General features: G+C 47.8%; 1 protein-coding gene across 3 annotated transcripts; it reads left to right on the top strand.

The window, feature by feature from the left end:
- The first annotated feature begins 918 nt into the window (after positions 1–918).
- ATPAF1 (ATP synthase mitochondrial F1 complex assembly factor 1) lies at positions 919–11207 on the top strand. Of its 3 annotated transcripts, XM_057430713.1 has the most exons (9): positions 919–1147; positions 2165–2273; positions 2827–2877; positions 3585–3647; positions 4868–4918; positions 6724–6771; positions 8772–8867; positions 9449–9556; positions 10463–11207. In XM_057430713.1, exons 1-9 carry the CDS (start codon positions 957–959, stop codon positions 10661–10663), a joined length of 918 nt encoding a protein of 305 aa, XP_057286696.1. In that variant the 5' UTR covers positions 919–956; the 3' UTR covers positions 10664–11207. The 3 variants fall into 3 exon arrangements, with proteins under 3 accessions (XP_057286696.1, XP_057286698.1, XP_057286697.1); XM_057430715.1 differs by lacking the exon at positions 2827–2877 and having other exon boundaries at positions 928–1147; XM_057430714.1 differs by lacking the exon at positions 6724–6771 and having other exon boundaries at positions 928–1147.
- The last annotated feature ends 12991 nt before the right edge of the window (positions 11208–24198 follow it).

Raw genomic sequence — 24198 nt, 5'->3', positions numbered from 1 at the left:
AGTGAAAAACCATCAGCTAGAGACAGCGTGTGCTGCTCCAGCCACACATGTCCTCAGCCTGTGGCCAGGGAGTGAAGCTGGTCAGTCACTAGCAGTGGGGCGCAGCTGTCCAGTGGTGCTGCTTAACTTGCATGTCAAGGGCACAGTCAATTGCTAATTGCTATACTTGCTGCTGTTGTAGGATGGAATTGTGCTATCAATTCAACATCATCCCCACGTATAGTGGTTGCTTGTTTGGCCTAGGGTAACCAGTCGTCGTGTGCTGCAGGCTGGGAGCTCTGGTCCCCAGCCAGCAAGCTTTCTGCTATGCCACCGGTCTCCATCCTACATGCTTTCCAGAGCCCTTATGCTGCATGTTGGCAGGCTTCCTCCTGTGTTTTATTCATGCTGCAGATGGTAGAGGGCATAAAAGCCATGGGTGTAGTAAATACACTTGTCCGGATCTGCTCCCTGCTGCAGCTCATGCCTGTGGAGCACGGCTTTCCAATGAGGTGGTTGGAAGCTTCAGATGGTGCGCCCTAGAGAAATAAGTGATGTCTGAAATGAAAAGACATGAAATGGTGAGAGGGACAAGTCCAGGCTGTAGCGGGAATGGAGCGATGCGCTGCCGAGACTTGCTGTTATCTTGCTGTTATGCTGTGATTCTTAGGTTCGTTTTCAGGCTGTATTTGCGTTTGTTCGGATGACTCCCGTGTAGGAACCACCCTACACTACACTCACTGTGTATCTTTCAGTTCAGTTACTGACCTTTACATGCAGCGAAACCGCACCGTGCTCGTCGTGCATCGCGCTTCTGAGCTGGGTTTGCGCTATGGCACTCCGCGCTGGTTTTGTATCATGTAACGTCGCTTTTAGTGTCTCGAAATAAAAGTTCCTTTCCAGAGCGCGTCTCCGGCCTCTTCACTGCGGGGCGGAGCGCTGAGGGGGCCGGGCGGAGCGCTGAGGGGCCGGCCGCCATGGCGGGCCCGCTGCTGCAAGGCTATGGGCTGGCGGCAGCCTTGCGGAGCCGCGCTGCTCTCCGCCCGCTGGGGTTGCTGGTCCCCCCGAGCCGCGGGGTGGCCGACCTGGGGCCGGGGCACGGGGAGGCGGCGCTGGAGGAGAACCCCTTCTACGGGAAGTACCGACATAAGATCCAGGAGCTGCGGAGGTGCGGGCGGGCCTGAGGACATGGCTGCGGATGGGCCTGAGGGGAGGGAAGGGCAGCAGGGAGGCCGAGGCGGAGGGGCTCATTTCTGGGAATAGGGTGCTGGGGGAGGTGGGATTTTGGGAAGGAAGGAAGGAAGTAATTTTTAGCTTTGTGGCCAATGAGAAAATTAACTAGTTAGGCCAAATGCTGCCTTGAAGGAGGGTGAGGCTTTGAGCAACCTGGTCTAGTCGAAGGTGTCCCTGCCCATGGCAGGGGGTTGGAACTGGATGAGCTTTAAGGTCCCTTCCAAGCCAAACCATGCTGCGATTGTATGTAGTTGTCACCAAGTTGGTGAGAGTTGTCTCTCAGCGTGGTGTTCAGCTCTGGGGCCTGCAACACAAGAGGTATGTGGACCTGCTTGAATGAGTCCAGAGGAGGCCACAAAGGTGCTGTGGGGGCTGGAGCACCTCTGCTATGGAGCCAGGCTGAGAGAGCTGGGCTGGGTCAGCCTGAAGAGAAGGCTACAGGGATACCTTAGAGCAGCTTCCAGTGCCTAAAGAGGGACTATGAGAAATCTGGAGAGGGGCCTCTTACAAGGGCCTGTAGGGACAGGACATGGGGGAATGGCTTTAACCTGACAGAAGGGAGATTCAGATGAGATACTAGGATAAAAATACAGATCAGATACTGGATAAAAAGCGAGGGTGCTGAGGTGCTGGCACAGGATGCCCAGAGAAGCTGTGGCTGCCCCATCCCTGGCAGTGTTCAAGGCCAGGTTGGACAGGGCTTGGAGCAACCTGGTCTAGTGGAAGGTGTCCCTGCCCATGGCAGGGGGTTGGAACTGGGTGAGCTTTGAGGTCCCTTCCAACCCAAACCAGTCTGGGATTCTGTGGCCAGTTGGTAAGAGAGTTTCAATAACAAGAAATTAAAAATGTAAGTTACAACATTTACAGCATGAATCACTGCCACAGTAAACATTTTAAAAAGCCAAAGGATGTTCATCACCCAGTACTTTTAACAGTCCCTTTTCCAATTCAGATCCAGTCCAGATGTGTTTGAATCCCGTATGGAAAAAAGAACTGAAGTGAAAAAGCAGCCTGTGGGATACTCCAATCAGGGAGAATTTATCAGATGCATGGAGGAAAAGGTAAGGCCATCTTTCTTTGTAATTCACATGTATTAAAGCTATAATGCCATGTCTATAGGATTAGCATAATGCTGTGAACATAAAGTGTTCCCATTAGTAAGGAGCTCCAGAATGTCACTCTCTGATGGCTAGAAGTATTGTTCTCTACTCCAGTGTTTAATTTTTCTGGGTTTTAGACTAATTTCTGTGCTTGAAGCCTTGTTTAAGTTGCTTAATTAGTTCCAGATTAGTTTAGCCAAATGGAGGGACATGATCTTGCATATATCATTTTTTAGGGAATGTAAGAAAACTGTTCAGTAATACCGGATCCAAAGTGCATAATAGTTTGCTTTAAATTAATCCTTTCTGGCCTTTAAATTAATAATTCATTAGGTTACTCATCTTTCTTCTAATTAATAATTTTATTCAAAATGCACTGCAGTGAACTTCAAGTATCTTAAACTTGAGCTCTTACTCAGAGATTTTTGTCATCAGGCATGTTATGCATGGCAGGCAAGGAAAATAAATGGTATTAAAGCATCAGCTATAAAAACTAAAGAATGTTTTCTTCTAGGCAAAAGGCTTGGGCTCAAAGACATCTAAGGGTGGATTCACAAAAGACAAGGTAAGGGAAACAAACCTTCATGTTAGGAGAGGACATGCTGATAAATTAAGGATGTAGATGTATTGCTACCATCAGTGCTTCAGCCAAGAGCTTCTTGACATAAAACTGATCTTCCTTATGCTGCAATTGATTATAAGATTTTAATTTACGGTTGGGATTGTGTTTGATCTTGAAACTCCTGGCACTTTGCGTTTTTAGTATCCTGTCATTTCTCTCTGACACCCTGGAAGCTCCTGCTCCTGAGAGAATCTGTACTGAATGCTCACAGCAATAAACAGCAAGGGTTAAGCTGCCTGTACAACGTATAAATAGATTTCCAGAGATTAGCCAGCAGAGGGACAAGAGGCTGGTTTTACTCTCTTCCACATTTCTTGTATTTTGGCAAACTTACTGTGTAAATATGTCTTGAGATGGCTGAAGGTGAAAGGCTGCAGCTCCTCTTGCAGCTTTCTGCACAGCTGGAGCAGCGTGTTCTGTGTCCTGAAAGTATGTCTTCTATTTTGACTCAGTGTGTGATTCCACTTCTCAGTGTGCTACTGCTTATAATTTACTGGTTTCTTTGGCAATTAAGAAGACTAAGTCACACTGTAAACTGAATGAAGCTATTCTAGCTTGAGTATGTTCTCTAATTGCATCCATTCATTCTGGATTCTCACTTCGATCGGAGAACTGCCATCATGCCGGATTCCTTATGCCTTCTCTTACAGACACTTGATTCAATTCTGAATGTTGAGATGGTGAAAGAAAAGTCAGCGGAGGAGATAAAACAGGTGATGGATTTAAATGGAATGTGCTTAATAGTAATCTGCATATGAGAATGGAATTTTACTCAGCCATGTTTTATTTTTCAGTCTACAGATGAAATATTTATTAAAAGCACATTGACATGCATATTAGTAGTAGAAAATAAAATTTTTTCCATATATGTAAGTCCACCTAGGATGTAGCTTGGTACATCTGGACTTGATTTCTCAGAAACTGACTCTACTGTAATTCTTATTGTTGCCATTTAGTGTGTAGTAGTTGAATTGGCGTTAGCAAGCTCTGGTCAGGTTTGAAGCCCAGTAAAGGGAAAACTTAGCAGTAGTTCGTATGGATTATACTACATCTGTTCTACAGAAATAAAATCAAAGCTTTTGCCACCTTGTACCTTTCTTTGCATTGTATCTCATTTAGGAGCCTGTGTACTGAAGTTGGTTAGGGTGAGAAGGAGGTGGATGGGTCTGTTTCTTTGAAAAACAGTGTGAAGTGAATTATTCTTCCTGTTATCTGCTTGGCTTTGCACTGTATTCCCTTTTATCTAGTTATAAGTCACATCTGTTGCACATTTCTGATGTAGCTTGAGTTGGATCGATACTTTTTTTCCTTATCAGTCTGTATGCCAAGAAACTATGTAGGCACGATCATTTGAAGGAAAGCAGCCTTCTGGCACAGCCTGGAGAGCAGAAACCTAGCGGCTTTCCTGATAGCTTGAGAACATTATAGAAGTAGTTACATGCTCTGCAGGGATGGTGTGCAACCAGTTATAGCAGGGAGTGGTTTGATAACTCATGAGTTCCTTTTGAATTCCTCTACTTCTGTTTCGTTGATTAAACATTTTACGGACAATTCTCATTAATTCTGTAGGACTGGGGAAGAGCAACTGAAAAAGTCCTGAACTCTGGGCTTTTTTTTACCTGTGCTTGTCCATTTATTAAAGACTCTGAGCTTTTATGTAGGTAGTGCTATCCTGCTGTGATGAAGAAAAAGGTTGTGAACATGGGGAAGTGTTATGCAAAGACTTGTCTTCTCTTAAATGTTACACTTAGAAGTGTATTGTGTTAGCAGGAAAGTCAGTCAGGTTTGAAAAATGACTTCTTGAAGTGCTTACAAAGGTTAGTTGACAAAGGAAATTTCTTTTAAAGCATTTAGTATTACTGCTTTTAACTGTTATTATTTTAATTTAATATTGCTGATCATAACTGTACACCATCTCCTCTGTTTCCTGCAGATTTGGAATCAGTATTTTTCTGCAAAAGATACGGTTTATGCTGTTATTCCTGTAAGTAGTTCCTCTGTAGTTATGCATTTGAAAGGCCAGTATGCAAAGCTTTCTTTTCTAATTGTGATTCTGTTGCTTTTAAAAGCAGTCATTGAAGGAAAATGAGGTTACAAGAACAAATTTTCTTTCCAGATTCAGTGGTCTTACTGTCCCAAATGAAGGCTAAAGGCTTTTTTTCCCCACACCAAAAACGTGTACTCCTTTTTTTCCTCGCTTACATCAGTCTCAGTAAAGCCAGTACCTTTTTCTGCACATCTGGCTTGAATTTCCAGGCACATTTTATTATGAGTATCCAATACTCTTTGCAGGGCCCTGGTATCTGTTAAGGTAGCATTTATATTTTCACATCATTTTTTCTAAGTGTTGCTTATTTCTTTCTTGTCTTCCCTGCAGCCTGAACAGCAAACTCCAGTTGAATAGGGCAGTACTAGAGCACTTGGCTAATGATTTGCACGTGGCTAATCACTTATGACTTACCTTCATACATTTAAAATTATTGGCAGTGCTGTCTTTCACTGAGATTGCATGGTGCTTCCTGTGATAAGATCTTACTTCTTATTCCTGATGACTTTCCCAGATGTTAATTGTTGTTAATCTGCATTAGGCTGAAGGAGGTTTTTTTCACTTTGGGGATTTCTTTCCATTCCTTGCTTCAAAGTCTCTATGTGATTGTGATCTCTTAAATCTGTCTTTTCACATCTGGGCACAAACTGTATGTTCCTTGAGTTCTTGAAACCTCATTTAGATCTGGGGTCTGATTTGCAATTGTATTTGGCCTTTTGAGCTGCAACTGAAGTTGGTGGGAGGCTGTATCCTAGATGTATGAAGTGTTGCACGCCCTTGATATGGCAACATGGGATTTGAAGTTGAGCGGCTTCATGTTTCAGTTTTCCCAACATGTGGATCTTGTGAAAACAGTTTGAATCACACATTTACTATAGCAGAAGGCCAAAGCCGGGGACTCCAGTTAAGACGGTGTAGATCTTTCATTAGTGGGGCTGGCACTGTTCTTTGGTGCACTGCTTTAGAGGAGCTTTGGAAGCTTTTTAAGGCTTTAATGCAAACCAGGTCCTAGGCACATTAGGAGGTAGTTCATGGTGTCATCTGGCGGGGGGAAAATCTCTGTATCTTTTGCCAAAAGCTTTTTGTTGGCTGGAAGAAAGGCCTTGCCTAATTCTTGAGTGCTCAAAAGCACGCATGGGGGAATTTCATGTTTGATGGATATCATGTGTTTTCTTTCCTGAACACCTTAGACTATTAATGTGCTGTGCTGGGAAGAAAAGTGCAGACAAAAGGTTTGGGGGAATGTAGAGAACATGTGAATGACATTACCAGGTTTCATCAGGGATGACCAAATGTATTTGTGGCTTTAATATAAACCTAAGCAATAAGTATGTTACTTGAGTAAATATCTAGGCTGCATTTTGATACTGAAGAATAGATGACTGTGATGTAAAATGCACAATTTGAGGCCAGGGATATGTCGCCCTGCTCAACTGTTGACACCACAAAATGCGGTGGACCTATTACTCAAAGAGGACATAATGTAAGTCTGAAGTGTGGGCCCCCCACCTCCAAGGAATAAAGCTTTGGATCCAGAAAGGAGTTTGCTGCTGTATCTTGGAGACAGCATTGTTAAAACGGGATACCAATGACATTTGGGTAACTAAGAACTAAATGCAGTTTTCCGTGCACTCATTGTTAGCTGCTCCCGCAGTGAGACCTTCTGTAGATGGAAGTTGTACCCTATAAAGGTTAATGAGATGATTCTGAATTATTGACTTTCTCTTTCTCCTTCTCCAAAGGCAGAAAAGTTTGATTTAATATGGGAGAGAGCCCAGAAATGTCCATCGGTACGTATGGAAGATACTCACAGCGTGTGGATGTAGAGCTGTAATGCAGTTCTCCTCTCTAAAGCTTAATTCATAAACCTTTGACCCTCCTCTATTCAGACTCATTGTATCAGCTCAGTAAGTAAAATCCAAGTGTTCATACACTCATCTTAGTGTTCAGATAAAAGCAATGGCTATTTATATGTATTAAACAGTTTGATCTAGCGATCAGATAACTAGAGATGAGAGATGTAGGGTTCAGAAAACAAGCGCAGAATCTCCCAGGGAATGGATTTAGCTACAAGCCATTGTTTTCCATGAATTGATGTCTTGTGGTTGTCTCTTTCATGCAGTGCTATGAAGAGCCAGGCTTTTTAGGCCAGCTTCACTGATATTCCCACATATCTTTTCTTATTGCTCAAAGCACACTTGCTTTAACCCAGAGGAACTGTTGTTGGCTGTAACTGTGAGTCACCATGGCATCACATTGTGTGTGTGTGGGGAAAGGGAGTTCTCTTGTCTTAATGGCTGCTGTGAGTTGCTCCTCTATATGTTTCTTTTCTGGCAGTGGAGATAATAGGCAGGAGTATCTGAAAGAGAAAAAGACAAGAAATCAACATGTTGGGGTTTTGTCCAAATAAGAGCTGAACCTTGTCATCTGTTAGCCTGCTTTTTTGTCAAATATGCATAGCCATGCTTTCTTCACCATGCTGTTGATCTGTGATAGATAAATACTGGTAAGCTAATAAGAGTCATTTGCATGGAAACCATCCTGGGCAGGCACCTTGCTGTGTCAGTGATGTGTCTGTTTCCAAGGGAGAGTGAGTTGTCAAAAAAGCCTATGTGTAAGCTCTGTTGCACAGCATTGTAATTCAGCAGCTGCGAAGGAAAGAAAGTGGGAATTAGGTGTAGCCGAACCCTTTATTAAGGTTCGTAAAGTACTCTGTGGGTTATGTCTTAGGTGTATGCCAGCATGGCAAAGCATAAAATACTGAGAATGCATAACAGGTTTATTTCAGAAATGAGTGGATTCCCAAGATTTGGATTCACTGTTTCTCATGTGGGTTGGTGGATATATTATAAGATTCCTTTGTGAACGAGTATGTTGTTGCTTTGAAGAAGTTAAGCTACAAAAGAGCAGAACTAACAAGCTAAAGGATATCTTTTGTTTGTGCTGCTGGATTAGCATTGTTTTCAGTTGAAAGTAAGTTTTTACAGTAACTTGTGCACTGAAGCATTGCCTTTGTGCAAATTTTGCTGTGCTGACACAGAAATCAAATGCTTCATTTCCTTGTGAAAACAAAGTACCTAGACTTCACTGTGTTAGGAGGAGTGCTTTTGCAGATCTGAATGGGAGAGTTTACTGGATAGGTGGATTGGTCCTGTATATTCCACTTGCCAAGAGCAAGATCAGCCATATCCGGCTTCCCGAGGTACTTGGAACTTGGAAAGCTATTTATAGCTTTAAGTACATTTATGTACAGTGCATTGGCATTTAGTCAGGTATCCTGTATGTTTTTCTCCTCTTGTGTTGTTCTTCCCCTTGGTGTGGGAAAATGAGCAAGTCTCTAACCTATGGAGCTTAATAGATTGTAAATCTCTAGAGAGAAAATGCTTGCTGCCTGTTCTGAAACAGTTGGTGAAATTACAGGATTACATACTCTGAATGCTCCTTATGTCATATTTTATCATTCTCTGTTAATTCCGTAGAAGTGAACAGAAAAGTCAGAGTCTGAATGTTCTCCACTGTCCTGTCCTTTCCTTTCCCTGTCTCATAGAACACTGATAAAAATATATGCCAACATATTTGCTAATGTAATAATGCTGATAAGGTAATGCTGGTTTATTGTCTGGTTCCTGCTGCCCTATCATTCCTGGTGGGGCAAGGAAACCCCTTTATCTGTTATGGTTCTCTTTCCAGAGCATTTACGCTGGAGGCCAGTATTACATGGGCACCGTTTTGTTCTATGAAAGGCTTTGTTTGAATTGGTTTTACTAATTTTTTAATCATTTCTCTGCAGTTTCTATATGCTTTGCCAAGAAAAGAAGGCTACGAGTTCTTTGTGGGGCAGTGGTCAGGAACAGAATTGCACTTCACTTCCCTAATAAACGTTCAGGTGAGTGGTTGAAATACAAAGTCCAAAAATGGCTTAGGATCCAGCAATACATACTACCAACATATTACAATATCTAATACTTGCTAAACAGTTTAATGAACAGGTTGTCTAGCTTAACTTGAAAAGAATTATCAATGAAAAACTGACATTAATTATGGGTAACTTAATTAAGGGTAAATTAGTACGTTTATGGGTATCAAGTGTCTCTCTAAAAGGAGGATGAGGTAGAAGTCACATAGTCTCAAAATAGAAGCACAAGCCAAACTCTTCAGAACTGTTTGTGCAAGCTGTTTACATTACCAGTCGATGCTATAAGATGAAATGTCATCCTGGAAATTGTGGGTTCTTTTAAATGCAAAATAGTCTTTAGTCATGAAGAAAACCCAGCCTAACTCTGCAAATCCCTTGTTTTCTGTAAATGCCAGGAATAATAAAGTTTTAATTAGAACTGACCCTTAAGCCCTGAAAGATGACTGCCTCCATAGCAGTTAATACTCAAAAGTTTTGTAATAAAGCCTCCAGATCTACAGTAGAGCTAAAGTTCTTCATGGGATGCTGATGGGTTTCTTTATCTCCTTCAGACCCAAGGTGAAACTGCCCCTAGCCAGTTGGTCCTGTACCATTTTCCTGATCTACAGAAGGAAAAAGGGATAGTTCTAATGACAGCAGAAATGGACTCCAAGTTCTTGGTAAGAGAAATCTGCTCACTGTCTTCCTTCATTTTATGCTGCAACTCCTCGTACAGGTTTGAATTAAAGCCAAATTGAAATGAAGTCTTTAAAAGACCCTTTCCCAAAGAATAGTCTTACAAGATTCCTTTAACCTAATCTACTTAGTACTAGGGAAAGCTAGAAGGGAGTCACCAGTCTTTGTCTCTCTGGTGATTTCAGCTCATGCATTCTTTTGTTTTGTTTGTTACTTTTGTTTTTTTCTTATTAATAAAAGCAAATTGAAGTGAAATGTGTTGCTACCTGCCAACAAGTTAAAGAACTGTTTTGAATACTGCTTGTCAAATCAGGAGACCTCCAGTGCTTCTTGTTTCCATGCACCTTTGCTCTTTTTTCTATGTGTGGGTGTGCTGTTACTTGCATATCTGCAGTAGTACAGTGCTAGGACTAATTGTACCAGGGATTGAACTGGTGGAACAAGATAACTAAAGCATCCCATCTCTAACTGACCTACTTACACCAGTTCTGAAGCAGTGTGCAGAGGAGTGTGCAGAGAACTCATTGGTGATGCATTTGCCCCGTTGTGTCTCTTGAGTAAACAATCAATTTTTGCAAATAGGTCAACCATAAGAAGGGAAAGATGAGACTTTGGTGCATATCCAGTGTCTTAGAGCTTGCAGGGATCATGAAAGATGTATTTGACCTCTGAGGTGTATGCTCAGCAGGAAGGCAGTTTAAATGCACGGTGCTAAAGCATGTAAGTAGGTCAGGAACAAGAGGGAGGTGGTTTAAGAGATTTGCTAAATTAAGGTGGCTTGGCATTGAGTCGCTCAGTGAGCAGGACTGCAGCTGCTGAAGAGTCTTTTTCAGCAGGATACTCAAACACAAGCCCTGATAGTAACACAAACTCTTTGTTTTAACTCGCAGGTGGTGCATGAAGCACAGTGCTTGGCGAATCAGGTGCAGCTTTTCTATGCAACGGATCGTTCCGAGACCTATGAACTAGTGGAGACCTTCAACCACAGATCTAGTGAATTTAAATATATGTCAGTTATAGCAGAGCTTGAGCAAAGCGGGCTTGGAAGAGAACTGAGACCTGGTCAGATTTCTGACAAGTCACAGAGCTGACCTGCAGGTGAAGTGAGCCAGCAGCAGTGAGGGTTTCCTACATGGGGTGGTGCTGTGTCTTTTGGTTTACAGATTTGGTTTGGATACAGAAAGGATCTGGAGACATCCTGGGAGTGTCAAGCCTGTCTTGCACTCATGCAAGATGAGGACTTGGGCCATATGAACAACCATAATTGCCAAAATGGAGCCCTGGAACTTCATTAGAACAAGCCATTTTCCCATCCTCTGACTTACTGCTGCATGCTGTATTTTTGAAATCTGAAGTGACAGAAGAGAAGCTCTGTAATGGACTGCACTGACATCAGGAGAGACCCAAAAACCAATGTTTCTGCTCAGTAAATGCATTTAAATGCCCTCTGCCATTATAATTGCATGGTCCAGTGCTTTTTAATCTGTGTGGAATTTATACAGGCTTGTCCATCAAGAAAAGAGAGTAGGGCTGACGGTCTCAAACAAATGCCTCTTTGTTACTTTGTGAGGTTCCTTACACAGATGTGTACTGTGGCCTGTGTTTTTCTCAGGATTGAAAAATAGAGTGACTAGATTTGTTCTGGGAATTTTGTGCTTATTTGATACATTCATTTCATCCTGTTGCTGTGTTTCTATCTTAGAGATGTTTTACTTGAGGTGCAGGATGTGATGTACATGGTTTTATTCTTCTATTCAAAGAATAAAAACTATTAAAACCTATATTTTTTAATAGTGTGGAGGAATGATGGCCTGTTTTATAGAATTAACTTTATGCAGACCGGCATCTAGTCAGCCAATGGTATTTGAAGGGACAGAAACCAGCACTTGTTCCCATTTCAGGAAAGGCACTATCCGTATTAAAAGCAAGATGGACTGGCATAGTAGCAGAGAGTGAGCCACTCACCAGCTTCTCAAATGCTAAGTGACAGCTCATGGAAAAGATGTATAGGTGTGCATAAAATGAATGTGCATAGCTACTGTAACATGGCAGAGTTGTTGGTAAGGTTCTGGCTTTACAGACTGCAGTAGGTTTGACTTTTCAAACCTGCCTTCAACAAAAGGATCCCAAAACATTCATGCTTGAACTTCTCTTGTTTTCATTCCCAGCAGGGGCAGCCAGTGCAGCTGGGCAAGGGTGTACTGAGCAGTGTGACATGCAACCTGTGCCTGGATTACCAGCACACCACCACTGAGCAGGCAGGCAGCAGAGGACAGCCAGGAGCAACACTACAATATTTTCCATGTCCACATCAAATCCCTGCCATTAACTTGCCCTTAGCACTAATTACCCATTATGTCCAGGCCATGTTGTGCCTTCCCATCAGCCTGCTGAAGCTGGCAGGCATTCCCTCCCGTGCCAGAGGAATGAAGGCAAGAAGGGTACACAGCTTGTCTCTGAGTTACAGGAAGACAGTTTTTGGGGCAGGGCTGGTATCAGATTTTTTGTGCTACCCTTAACCATGACCTGATAGGGAGGTTTGATTAGTTACAAGGGGCTCTGACAATCTGTTTGCCAGTGGAATTGTAGGACCCTGCTGCTGTTAATACTGTTGCTCCATGCTGTCTCAGCCCATTCGTTGGACATGAACATCGTTTAGCCAAGTACTAAAGGTAGATAGTAAGGTTTTAGTATTGGGAACTGTTTTAGTACCGACTCATATACGTGTTTTCCTGCAATGCATGCATTGGAATGGTTTTTAAATAAGTCCCAGAGTGGAAAGGCAAAAGTTGATCATACTGCCTGCAGCCATTTTGCAAGGGGCTGCATTTTCTGTCCCTGGCAGAAGTGGAATGGACTGATGAAGGGAGCAAGGGCTTTTTTCTGTAGGTGAATTCACATGCCTTGAAGTGCACACTGTAACGTGTTTCCTCCTTGTGCCAAGGTGAGACCATGTGGCACAGAAATGACTGATGTGGTGTCAATGTTGTGGTGCTGTACTATGTCTCACTGAGGTTCAAAGAGCTTGCCAGACTTGGATGTGTGTGCAATGGCAGGGAGATAGCTGAGGGCTTAGGAAACTCAAAGCTACATGTCCTCCTGGCAGGTACTGTGCTTCTGCCACAGTTAGGACTTGACCAGCACACTTGGATCTGTGCTGACTGCTGCTGTGGTGGTGATGGGGCTGAAACTGGGATAAAAACTATAGTCATAATCCTGTGTCCCACTGAATGCTTGCTGTATGGGGGAGTAAGTCAGCTGAAGAACCAGCTCCACAAACCATCCGTGCTGCAGAAACAGGCCATGGTGTGCTATGGCTGTGTGGCTGCTGCAGTGCCCAGAAGGCACTTGTCCCGGCTGCCTTATGTAGCCTCAGCATGAGCTGGCCATGAGGATGGGTACCTTCAAGCCATAGGGTGGACACAGACCCCTGGGTCCATCTGTTGCTTTGTGTAAATTTGCAGCTACACCAGTTTTAAGCCACTAAAATCTCAACGCAGAATTTGTAAGATGTGACGTGCTTGGGCTCTGCGTTGATCCTAAAGGCTGGTGAAAATGCTGCTAGTCTTGGCATGAGGAAAGAAGGTAACTGAAAGACTTGTCCTGTACGGCCACTAGAGGGAAGATTTGTCTCCTTATTCTGAGCTCCCACACAGCTTTCATGATCCTGTCTGCTCAGCTTTGTGAGCTCGGGGTGAGTTTTGTGCTAAAAACCCATTTAGATGCCATGGCTGCGCCTATATGGTTTATAACGTGGTGGGATGCGCTAAGTTAGACCAACAGTTCTCAGCCCACTGTCCTAGATCCTGGATGAGCTGCCCTGGGAGGGGCAAACATCCTACTGTAGGTTTCCAGGTAGCTTTACTGATTTCCACTTTTGGACCAGGTTCTTCCTGAGCTGCTTGTGTCTGTCTTAAATAGTCCTCAAGTGGGCATGCTCGTGGAGGAGAAGTCCAAGTCGCCCTGTTTCCCCATGTAGGCTCAAGACCTCTGCAGCAAGGACTTCGCAGCTAAACTGAGTGCTGTAGGAGCCACCGCCTTCCCTCAGTGCTGTCTGTGGTCTGCCTTGGGCTGGAGTAAGACCCCAAGGCCAGGGATGTAGCAGCAGTTCCTGCTAGGAGCAGTGGAGCAAGCTTTAGCACCAGACTCCTTGTTATCAGCATCTCAAACTCCTGTCACCCCCAGGAGAACTCCTGTCACCACCTGTGTCAGCAGGAAACCCAGCGCCCATCCTGCTCCCTCGGGAGACACCCTGGATTGTGAAAGGCAGCTGTCACAGCAATCAAGGAAGTGCAGACTGAGGGATGGTGTTCCTACCCTCACTTAAAATGCTGACTCCAGTGCCTGCATTTTTCCCTGTGCCTTAGCAAATGGCAAGACTCCAGTGCCCTCTGATCCGTGGCTGAGGAAGTTCTCACTCCCTATTGCTGAGCTTGCGCAGGACTCGGTGGAGCAGGGAGTGGGAACTGGCTGTTCCTGATGCTGCATAACCGAGGTAAACTTTAATGGGCATGTCCTTGGTCTCTCTGGGAATAATCAGTGCAAACCCACTGCTCCCTTTGCTGTGTCTTGTGGTCTGCACAGGCATGCGGAGCCTTCAACACAGCCTGGGAACAAGCATCTCCCTGGCTGATGGGGTGCAGGGCATCATGTAGCATGGGAGAGCCAGGCCTGGTGCTGGTGGGGGCTTGCAGGGGGCTCGCTGTGCCCTCCCCTCATGCAGCTGTGTCGTGCTGAGCTGTGTGAAGCTGTATCACTGTGTTGGGCTGCTTTCCATGACCACCCGTGAAGTCCAATGGAGCCATCCAGCGCTCCGGGCTTGTTTCCTTCCTTGCTTCCTTCCTACTGATAAATTCAGCCATGCACCTGCCTTCAGGAGTGGGGTCAACCCCCCCTCTTCCTTCCTCCAGGGTAGGCAAATGCCTTCTTCACAATAACACATCCCTCCTGCCCCTCGGACCTTTTCCTCTCTCCCAGGTGACTCCTGCCCTCCCTCCCTGTAGCTGGGACCCTCCATCCTGGTGAGTTCTCTGCTCTGTGAGGTTTCCAAAACCTCATGCTAGGCGTTAATTCCCTATACAGGAGGTGCTGCTCACCCCTGCAGACTTGCAGGGCTGCAGCTCATACAACTTCAGCCCTTGTGCTGTTTTCTTGGCCCCTCTCCTTTGGCTCCAGACTGCTGAGGATGGGAGGACCCCTTCTCGCCTTTAAGTATTTTGGCTCCGTCTCGCCTGGATGTAAATCCTGGCCATGAATTCCCTTTGGGATCTTGGCTATGTGGCCAAGCCCTCTAAATTTTGGATTTGTGCCCATTTTTTTTTGCTTGGATTTCAGTTGAAAGTTTCCTCCTGGCTTGCTGTTAGCTGTCAGGAGTTACATCTGCTCCACAGACCTCCACACCCTGCTTACAAGGTCTGCGGATGTTTCTCCACATCCCTCGTGGAGAAGCACAGACACTGTCCTTGGGATGGAGGACCTTGGCAGGACTCAGGGTGGCTCTGATATGCAAGCAGGGAGCATCCAGCATTGGGAAACTCCCCCATGTGCTGAAAGAGACTTCGTGGAGCTGCTGCTGTGACCTGAACATGCTGAAGCCGGGCACAGAGCTGGTTTGCCAGAGGCCAGGAGGAGTCTGCTGGGCCACTTGAGCCAGATCCTCATTTTAGTGGTGTTACTTCAACCTGAGACTTGCAATGACCACAAGATTCGCTCAGGAGTGGGGCAGGGTTCATGGGGAAAGGCTCTGTGTCCTTAAACCAGCCTGTGGATCCTGGGGTGGATGTACACACAGAGCTGAGCCTGTTGTGTTACGCTAGCTGATGACTGTGAGGGGAAGCAGCCAGGCAGATGAATTTGACAGCTTGTGCTTCCCTCCATCCCCAGGAGCTGAGCTTGCTTCCAGGTTCTACTTTTTCTGTAGGTGTGAGACATCCCAGCCAACTCCTGTTGCAATAAGTGCCAAGCATGGGTGAATCCTGTTCACAGTGTATCCTCCCGTCAACTTCAGCCATGTCCCAAATGGCTTACAAGCAGGGAAGCAAGGTGCTGCTGGGGTGTGCAAACCCTGATTCCCTATGGCTCCAGCCCAAAGCAATCTGCTAGAGGCTGCTGCCTGATGCTATGGGCCCTTTGATGTCTTCTTTGCTCCTAGTAAGATGCTGCTGCAGGTGACAAAGGGATTCTATTACACCTGCACAGCACAATGCTGGCAGGAAAGGAGAGCAGATGCCTTGTAGGGCCTGGGCTGAGCTCCCTCGTGGCTGGCTGCTTGGGGAGGCTGCTGGATAATGGAGGCTGTTTGCCATAACTTTAGTTTTAGGCTGTCCCTGAACATTGTGCCTCAGGGGCAAACCCTGGCATCACCTATAGCTGAGAAGCCTCATTACAGGAGGAAGAAGTCCAGATCCTGCAGAGGTGCATCCCACTGGATGGGGTCGGAAGGTGAATCCACTGCTGCAGCAGGATCAAGATCCCCAGTTCCTGAAGGGATCAGGGAAGGGAACCCTCATCCTAAACCTTCCTGCTTCACACAACTGTATCCAGCAGCCGGATCCTCCTTCCGCCTCAGGCTGCTGCGTCTGTGGTTTCCTTTCTCACACTTCTTCTGGTCCTTCCCCCCTCACCTGCACTGTGGTCCCAGCTCACCCCCTCACCTGCCATGCTTGGCTCAACCTGAGTTCAATGCACGCTGAAGCAAAGCCTGGAAACGCTTCATTCGCTAGACCTGACCTGGTGACAAACAATTTGCAGACGTTTCCAGCAGTGCTAACATCTCATCTCGCCGTGGCTGCTCCCCTGGGACAGACACACCGCTGTGCCAGGAAGGGCAGAGGGAGCACCAGGGCTGTGCTGCTGCCTCCCACCCCAAAGCATCACTTGCAGGGTGCACCACCAGCTGCACATCCTGACCCCAGAGCAGAGCCATCCCACCCGGGCTGGCTGCTCCTCTCAACGCTGAGCGTGCTGGCGCAGGCTTGCTTCCACTGAGGAGTGTTTAAAGACCACAGCGCACTTAAGAACTTACCCCACGTCGGAGACCCACAGAAAGTAAGTCTGCTCCGAGCAGAGGAAGCTGGTCTGATGTGCTCTTTCCCTTCTCTCCGGCTTTTTTGTGTTGGATGGTGTCCAGCTTGGCCTGGCACTGAAACCTCTGTCTGATTTTGGTGTGAGTGTGGAGGGGGGAAGGATGAAGGGAGAGGGAAAAGATGGGGGGGGGAGAAATACTGCAGGGTTTCACCTCCTTTCCCCCATTGTGCTGCTGCCCAATGAAAGCACAGAGTTAGCCAGTGGTGTGGGACTGTGTGCCAAAAAGGACCTCAGCACCCAGGAATGGTGCTTGGGAGTGGGTGATCGTGGGGCCGCTTCCCAGTGGGTTTTCCAGGGTCAGGATGTGACATCACTGGCCATAGAAAAGCCCTCGGCCCCAGGGTTTTGTTAATGAAACCCCAGTGAATACCAGAGCCTGTGGCTCTCGCTGCTGCTGCCATCCCCAAACCGCCAGCATTCCTGTCGGGAAACCTGCCCAGGACTTGTTTCTTCTTACTTTTTCTCCTTTTTTCCTCAGTAGGAGCAGAAAGCGCAGCGGAAGGATTTGGGGCTGGAAGCCAGTCATGCTGGGATGAGGTGAGTCTTAGGGGTGGGAAGAGTCAGTGCTGCACCCCTGAGGATGCTCCTGGGGTGCTTTTAAGCATGGGTTGGGCAAGACCCGCTTGGGGTTAGCCTGGGAAGGAGCAATCCTTCATGGACGCCTGCAGAAGGCTTTTCCTCTTCCTCTGGCATGCCAGTGTGTAAATACCGAGAGAGCCTGTTTTGGGGGTGCGGGAAGGTCCGGGAGCCCTTGGCAGCAGGGCAGGGATAGCCATTGGTGGGCAGGGGAAGGGGTTCGGGCAGGGGAAGGCAGCACAGACACACGCTTCCCGGTTGGGACGGTCCCGGCAGCGGCTTTGCTGGTGTCAGAGGGAGGGCGGAAAGTTGTGGGTGGGGAAACTGGGTGAGGGCGAGTGCTGGAGATGGGTTTTCAGCAGCTGGTTTATCTCCTCTCGCCTCCCTCCCGCAGCTCGCAGGCCTGGGGCTTCCCGTGTGGGGGATTACGGCGCTGACTGCGGAGTAAGCACCCTTGGGACTGAACCGGAGCGGTCGGGCACTGCGGAGCCCATTGGACACCTCTTCACAGGGCTCCCAACAAGTCACTGGTGGCAGCAGCGAGATTGCAACCCCCAGGAATGAGGTCAGGAAAAGCTTTTTCAGTGCCTTTGGGCCAGGCTGTGGTCCACCGGGAGCTGCTGCTGGGCTCTTGGTGTGGCAGGGAGGCAGGGCATGGAGCAGGACAGAGCAAGGGATGAGCCAAGTTGTGCAGCCCTGCTCCTGGAAGCCATGCTGGGTCCGGTCTGCGGGAACTGGGGATTTCCAAGCACCATCACAGCTTCCCGCTGGTGGCTCTGGGGGACTGAGTCCTGCTGCTCTGGAGACTGGTGCTCCAGGGCTGCCTCTGAGGATGCTCACACCTCTCATGGGTCTCTCTGGTACCAGGGACGGTTTGCACAAGGAGGGTTTGGCAGCCCAGAGATTCCCTGCAGCTCCCCCAGCCTACGTGCAGGGCTTTGATCCCCCTCCCGGCATCTTCTCTTGGCTCGTTTCCTGGAATTTTCCATCGTTTGGGTTATATTTGGGATCAGCAGCCAATAACCCCGTTTCTCACAGCCAGCCTAGCTGGGGCTTGGCTCCAGCAGGAAGCACTGAGAGAGGGGGCCAGCACCCCAAGACTGTGCTCCCCAGCATCCTCATTCTGCAGCTCCCCTTTCCTTAGATGATTTAAACCAGACATGGCTGGAAAAGACAGGATACGTTCCCTTCTCCGGGAGCACCATGAACTCACAACCCCTGACTAGATTGAGGCTGGGGTGGCTGCAGTTCAAGGGCTGCTTGGGAGAAGCTGCCTTGGTCTTTGGGATGCTAATCCAGCCGTGGTTGGAAAGATGCTCTAGGACAGGTTGAACACCTAACTCTGCAACAGGGCTTCTCTGGGGCTTGAAGGGAAGCTCAGAGGCAGGAGTTTGGAGTCAGCAGGCAGACAGCAGCTCTTCCTAGAGCAGTGAAAACCCAGTGGGTTTCTGGTCACACTGTCCATCTGGAAGCTGGCTGCTGTGTCAGGGACTGGCACAGAGTGGCTGAGCTGATGCCTGCCCTGGTGGAGATGGGGCAGCATGGGACTTCCACACTGCTTGTGGTGGGGAGAAGGGAATCCCCTAAAGCAGGGAAGCAGAAGTAGACATCTGGGTGACCAAAGGCAAGATCCCCCTGGGGAAACTCGGGGAGGATGCGCAGAGGTGGTAGTAGTTAACCTACAGTTTACTTTATGGTGCTGGAGCTGCATGTACCTGCACTCTTCCTCTACAGCCTCCTCCCAGAGCAGCGGGAGCTGGAGTCTCCCTGTGGATTGCCTGTGGCATTGAACCCCTTGTTGTGCTCCCAGGCTGTCGCACCGCCAGCGAGGGCTGGAGGTTGCTGCTAAAGAGGCTGCCTGTGGTTTCCAGTCAGATGCTTGTGTGAGTGTGTAACTGTCTCTGGCTGGATCCAGAGAGGATGCACTTGGCACTGGAGCTGCAAGAGGTGCTGGTGTCAAAGCCTTCCTCTGTCCTTACCCTCCATGACCATTAACGCTTCCAGGGGCACCTGCACCCCTAAAGCCTTTGCTTTTGCAGCCCTTAATATAGAGGCAGCCCAGGGAGGGAGAGCAATCTTGAAACTGGGGAAACTGAGGCAGGAAGCACAGGACCGCCCCGTGCCCATCACCCTGGAGACCAGTGGTGTGTCTGATCCTTCCTGCAGGCTTTCTGACTCCAGTTTATCTGGGGTCAAAACCAGAGGTTGCCTTTGGTGACCTTGTGTTGGGAATGGGGGTGAGGAAGCCCCCCCTCCTTCCACTCTGCCTGCTTTCCCCTTTTGTTTTACCAGCTTCCAAACAGAACTTTCAGAGTTGTTTTTAGTTTACAACAAAGCCTTCGCCTTGCTGTGTTCCTCTGTGGTTTCCAAAAGATAAAAAAGAAGAAGAAACAAAAAGCTTAAGTAAAAACCCCAAGCAAGTTTCAAATCTGAAACTAGCAGCTTAGTTCGACCCTGAACTTACATTCTCCCCCCATCCAGTTCATTTCCTTTCGTCTCTGGACCCACCAGCAAGCTGGGAAATCAGTGTTTCACATGTCTCTGCCTGCTACAACCCTGGCAGCAGCTCTGCTGTGCCCTTGCAGAGCTTAACCCTGCTCTTGTTTGGTTCTTGTTAAACCCAACTGAGTTTTGCTTCTGCTGCTGCTGGTACAAACAGGGTCAGGCCTGAAGCCAGCAGCCTTTAGAGCTGTGGATAAGGTTTTGTGGGTTTGCCAGCCTTCTGCAAAGCCAAGGCTGTTTTGGGAGCATGGATGTGGGTGAGCACTAAACACGCTGTGGTATGGCTGTCCCATGACAAGCTGCAGCCTCTTTCCACCCTCCTACTGTCCTTAGCAGGGACATGGGGTGACAGCAGGAAACGTCTCCAGCTCCACAGCTGCCTGCTTCCCCCCTTTCCGCTCCCAGGAACGGGATGAGGTTTGGTTTGGGGGGTTGCAGATGCTTCAGAAAGGGACGTGTGAGCCCCTGGGGTGCCGGAACCACCTCCGATGGGAACTGCGGCGCGGTGAAGGGGGTTTGCAGCCTTTGCCAAGGCTCCTCTAGGAGCAGCTTTGATTTCACACGTGGGAACCAAAGGCAGAGACCTGCAGGCGGCTGCACCGGCGCCGGCCCAGGCCCTGCCAGTGGGATGTGTACGGTCATGTTGTAGGAAGCTGCTGTCTGAGCTTGTTGAATGGCAGCTCACCTTCAGATTTCCCAGGACAGGCAGTGCAAGCTGTGATCTGGACTTGGACAATTTGGGTTTGGGCTTGGACGGGTCTCCTTTCCCACCCCAAGCTTCAGTGACCAAAGTCTGATTTCGGGGAATGCAACAGCCCTGGACATCAGACTCAGATGAACTCCACACCACAGCTAAACCTTCAAAGAGCTCCCATTTCTGTTCTTTTATGTGGATCTGTCCCAAATATTTGGCCAGTGATGGAAGAGCACTGGTTGAGTCAGATGCATAAAGGTGGACACCAGGAAGATCTGGTCTCGCATTCGATGCTGATGCCCTTTTCCTCCAGTTAGGTTTTGGATGCATTTCGGTTCATTCCCAAAGGACTTTGCTTTTCTTCCCAGAAAGCAGGGGCAAGTGCTGGGTCCCTGTGCAAGAGGAAACTGAGGCATCGGTCACTTTGCAGTGCCTGTTTGCACCGAGCTGGTACGTCCTATCTCAGCACCTCAGCTGCAAAGAACATAGCTGGTATTTCAAGCCCTGATCCTGGCCTCTGTGCAGCTCCTCCCTGTGCTGCTCACATCCTTCCTGCACATCCATCTCTGGGCAGTGATAGCTTTGGAGCAAGGTATAGAGCAAATCTGTTCTTTGGCCCGGTGCCTCTCTGCTTCTCCGGGTCGTAAATCCCAGGATGTGTTTTTGGCTTTGTGTTAAATTTAATTTCTGGAGAGCATTTTCTCCAGTGAAACTGCCACGGCCTTTTGATGACTTAGTGATTTGGCAGCGATGCTGGCGAGGATCCTGAAAGCAAAACCGCTCTTGCTGCTCTGGTGTGTGCTGCTGCCTGGGGAGCAGAAAGGCTGCGGTGTCCTGCTGGCATCCCAGGTACAGGTCTGCTCCGAGCACTTGAGCAGTGACAGGTTTCTCCCCCTCATTCCTGGCAATCTCTATCAGAAGTATGTTATGAAAACACTTGGCAGATGTTTAGCAGGTTTGTTTCTTCATTTACGTTTTTAACTGGTGTTTCATCTGGATGGTGCTGAAGCATGAAGCACATTCCCACCTGCCTGGTGAGCGAGAGCAGCTTGCAGGGAAACACAAAGATCCGGTTGTGGATGATGCAGAGGTGCAGTTGTGGGGTGTTAAGGCTCTGGCTTCAGGAGATGAGATGTAGAGTTTATTTCTCAGTGAGTGGCTCAATATTTGCAGAGGACTTGTAATGTGAGACACAGGAACAAGGGACCCCCACACTGTATTCATAGAGAACTGATTTCACTGCTCATGGCCCCTTGCAAGTGACACACGTGGTGGGATATCCTCTAGCAGGCTGGATTCTCATTACCCTGCAACAACCCAGTCTCTGCATGGAAGAGCCTGCAAACAGCAATAGCTCCCAGAGCAGTGAATGTATTTGACAACCCTGGGGTAATGGTTGGACTTGATGATCTTACACGTCTTTTCCAACCTAATTGATTCTGTGATTCTAAGTTGTTCATCCTGTATCTGTTCAGCAAAGAGACTGAGAATGCAGGTTTGGTGTGGTCCTGTGTGATGCCTGTCCAGCCCTGCAGGGTGGCAGCCCCTGGGCTTTATTTGGGTGTTGGGTAAAGGGGATGCTCAGCTTTGTTGGTGGGGTCATGGACTGGCTGGGAACTGGGATGAAGGAGCTGCAGGATGAGGACTGATTAGTGGGTACTGCATCATGCCCATCCCGGGAAGCTGCCAAGTGTCAGATGGCAAATCCTGACTTTTTGTTAAAGGACCAGTTGTTTAATTTTCCTTATTTTAATGGCTTTTATGTTTCAACCAGAGCCCTCTGCTGCTGCCTGGTGACAGGAGAGAAAAAATAGCCCATATGTGAGGGTATGGACAGTAGCAGGGCAGGGACAGCCCCATGTCCTGGCTTGCTGTAAAGCCAGTTAGTGATAAATGCTTTGAGAAGGGCAAAAGCACCGGAGGTGCTGCTGGCCCCCTCCCTCCCATGCTGAGTGCAGGCCTGGGCACTGCTCAGCCCCAATACATATTCCTCCATAAGGGCAGACCCTGCTGGATGTCTCATCCTGAACAGTATCCCAGCACTTCCTTTGCTATTAGATTAGGATCCCCACTGCAGCAGTTATAGATGAATGTATATGGATGTATGTGTACATATTTCAGAAACTGTTATGCATTAGCAAACTCCCCGGGAGGCTTTTTTTAGAGGTGCTATCGACAGGATATGCCTTGAATATCCTGTGACAGCCACACAGGGTGGGAAGCCACAGATAAGGGCTTTTCTTTACAGCCTCGCTGGGCCCGGAGTACCCTGGTGTACATTGTGCTTCCTTGGGCTGTTTGCTCTCTCCATCGGTTGGCATTTTGAAGAGCTCATGCTCTTTTTCTGAAGTGGGGAACAAGTCCTTTGATATGGTTGGAGCCTGCTTGGGGTGGGGGAGGAAAAAGCATCCAAGAAACATTCCCCAGTCACTGCCCTTCAGCAATAAATCACAGAATCATAGAGTGGTTTGGGTTGGAAGGAACCTCAAAGCTCACTCAGTTCCAACCCCTGCCATGGGCAGGGACACCTTCCACTAGAGCAGGTTGCTCCAAGCCCCATCCAACCTGGCCTTGAACACTGCCAGGGATGGGACAGCCACAGCTTCTGTGGGCAACCTGTGCCAGTGCCTCAGCACCCTCACAGTGAAAAGTTTCTTTCCTAATATCTAATCTAAATCTCCCTCTTTCAGCTTAAAGACATTCCCTCTTGTCCTGTCACTAAAATAAGAACCCATTAAAATCCCACCCAGCCACATGAGCTGGGGAAGGTTTACAGATACCCCACTATGAAAATCATACTGCATAACATTGCATGATGGCTGTGACCCATTCCATGGACCATAAAGCACCTAAAACCGTATGGTTTCAGGTCGGGTTGTAACTGGGTACAGCAGAGCATGGCAGGGTTTGGTACCACCATGCTATGAGCTACCTAACAGTGGCAAAGCAACACTCCAGCCTGTAGGAAAGGCCATGGTTAGAGCACTAATGGCACTCATGCTGGGGTTTCCAACCACACAAAGGTTTTTCCCTCACAGCCACGTGCTGACTGTGGTATAGAAATCCCCATCGGGCAGACCTGCAAGTGTTTGGGATGATCAGTAGGTCCTTTTGCCTCCAGTGATGCCCTCATGTGTGGGTTTTGAGGGGAGCACAGGGTTTCTCTTACAAAATATCTAGCTGGTCTCCACTGGGCAACACAGAATCTACCTGTGGCTTAGGGCGAAGTTTAGAAAACAGAGTTTATACAGCAAGCTTTTGCCTACAAGCTGTCTTTTTAATGAGGAATGTGCATCCAAGTTTTGCTGGGGCACCATTCCCTCCTGCTTGTGACTTTGGGTAAGTCACTTCCTCTTTCCGTGAATCTTTTCCTCACTTTTATTTAACTCGTTCTCCATCTTCCCCTGTTGGGGGGATGCTGTTGAAGGACTTTCTCTTCTCTAAGCCTCACCAAAGCATTTAGCAGAAAGGGGCCTTGATCTCACGTTACCACTACAGGTGATGAGTGCAGGTAACAAAACGCACCGTTCAGTCTGGGGCGGATGGGATTTCCACTGGAGCTTCAGGGAGGAAAAGGAATAAAGGGAAATAACTCCTAAGTCAGGCAGGAAGGGGTGAGCTCAGCACTTTGCTGAGCTCGTGACTTCCAGACCGAGTCACCCAGAGGAGCATCAGCCACTCCAGCTGTTGCGTTCATTGTGTGCATGCCGAGGGCTGGCCGCATCCTGGCACGTTGTGTTGTTGTGCTGCCGTTTCCCTTCTTCGGAT

Source organism: Pezoporus wallicus, unplaced genomic scaffold, assembly GCF_028554395.1.
Source record: "Pezoporus wallicus isolate ANWC-B61680 ecotype Strahan unplaced genomic scaffold, APGP_CSIRO_Pwel_v1 contig_10084, whole genome shotgun sequence".
Lineage (NCBI taxonomy): Eukaryota > Metazoa > Chordata > Aves > Psittaciformes > Psittacidae > Pezoporus > Pezoporus wallicus.
Note: the sequence above shows the minus strand (reverse complement) of the source record. Positions and strands in the feature narration are given on the sequence as shown.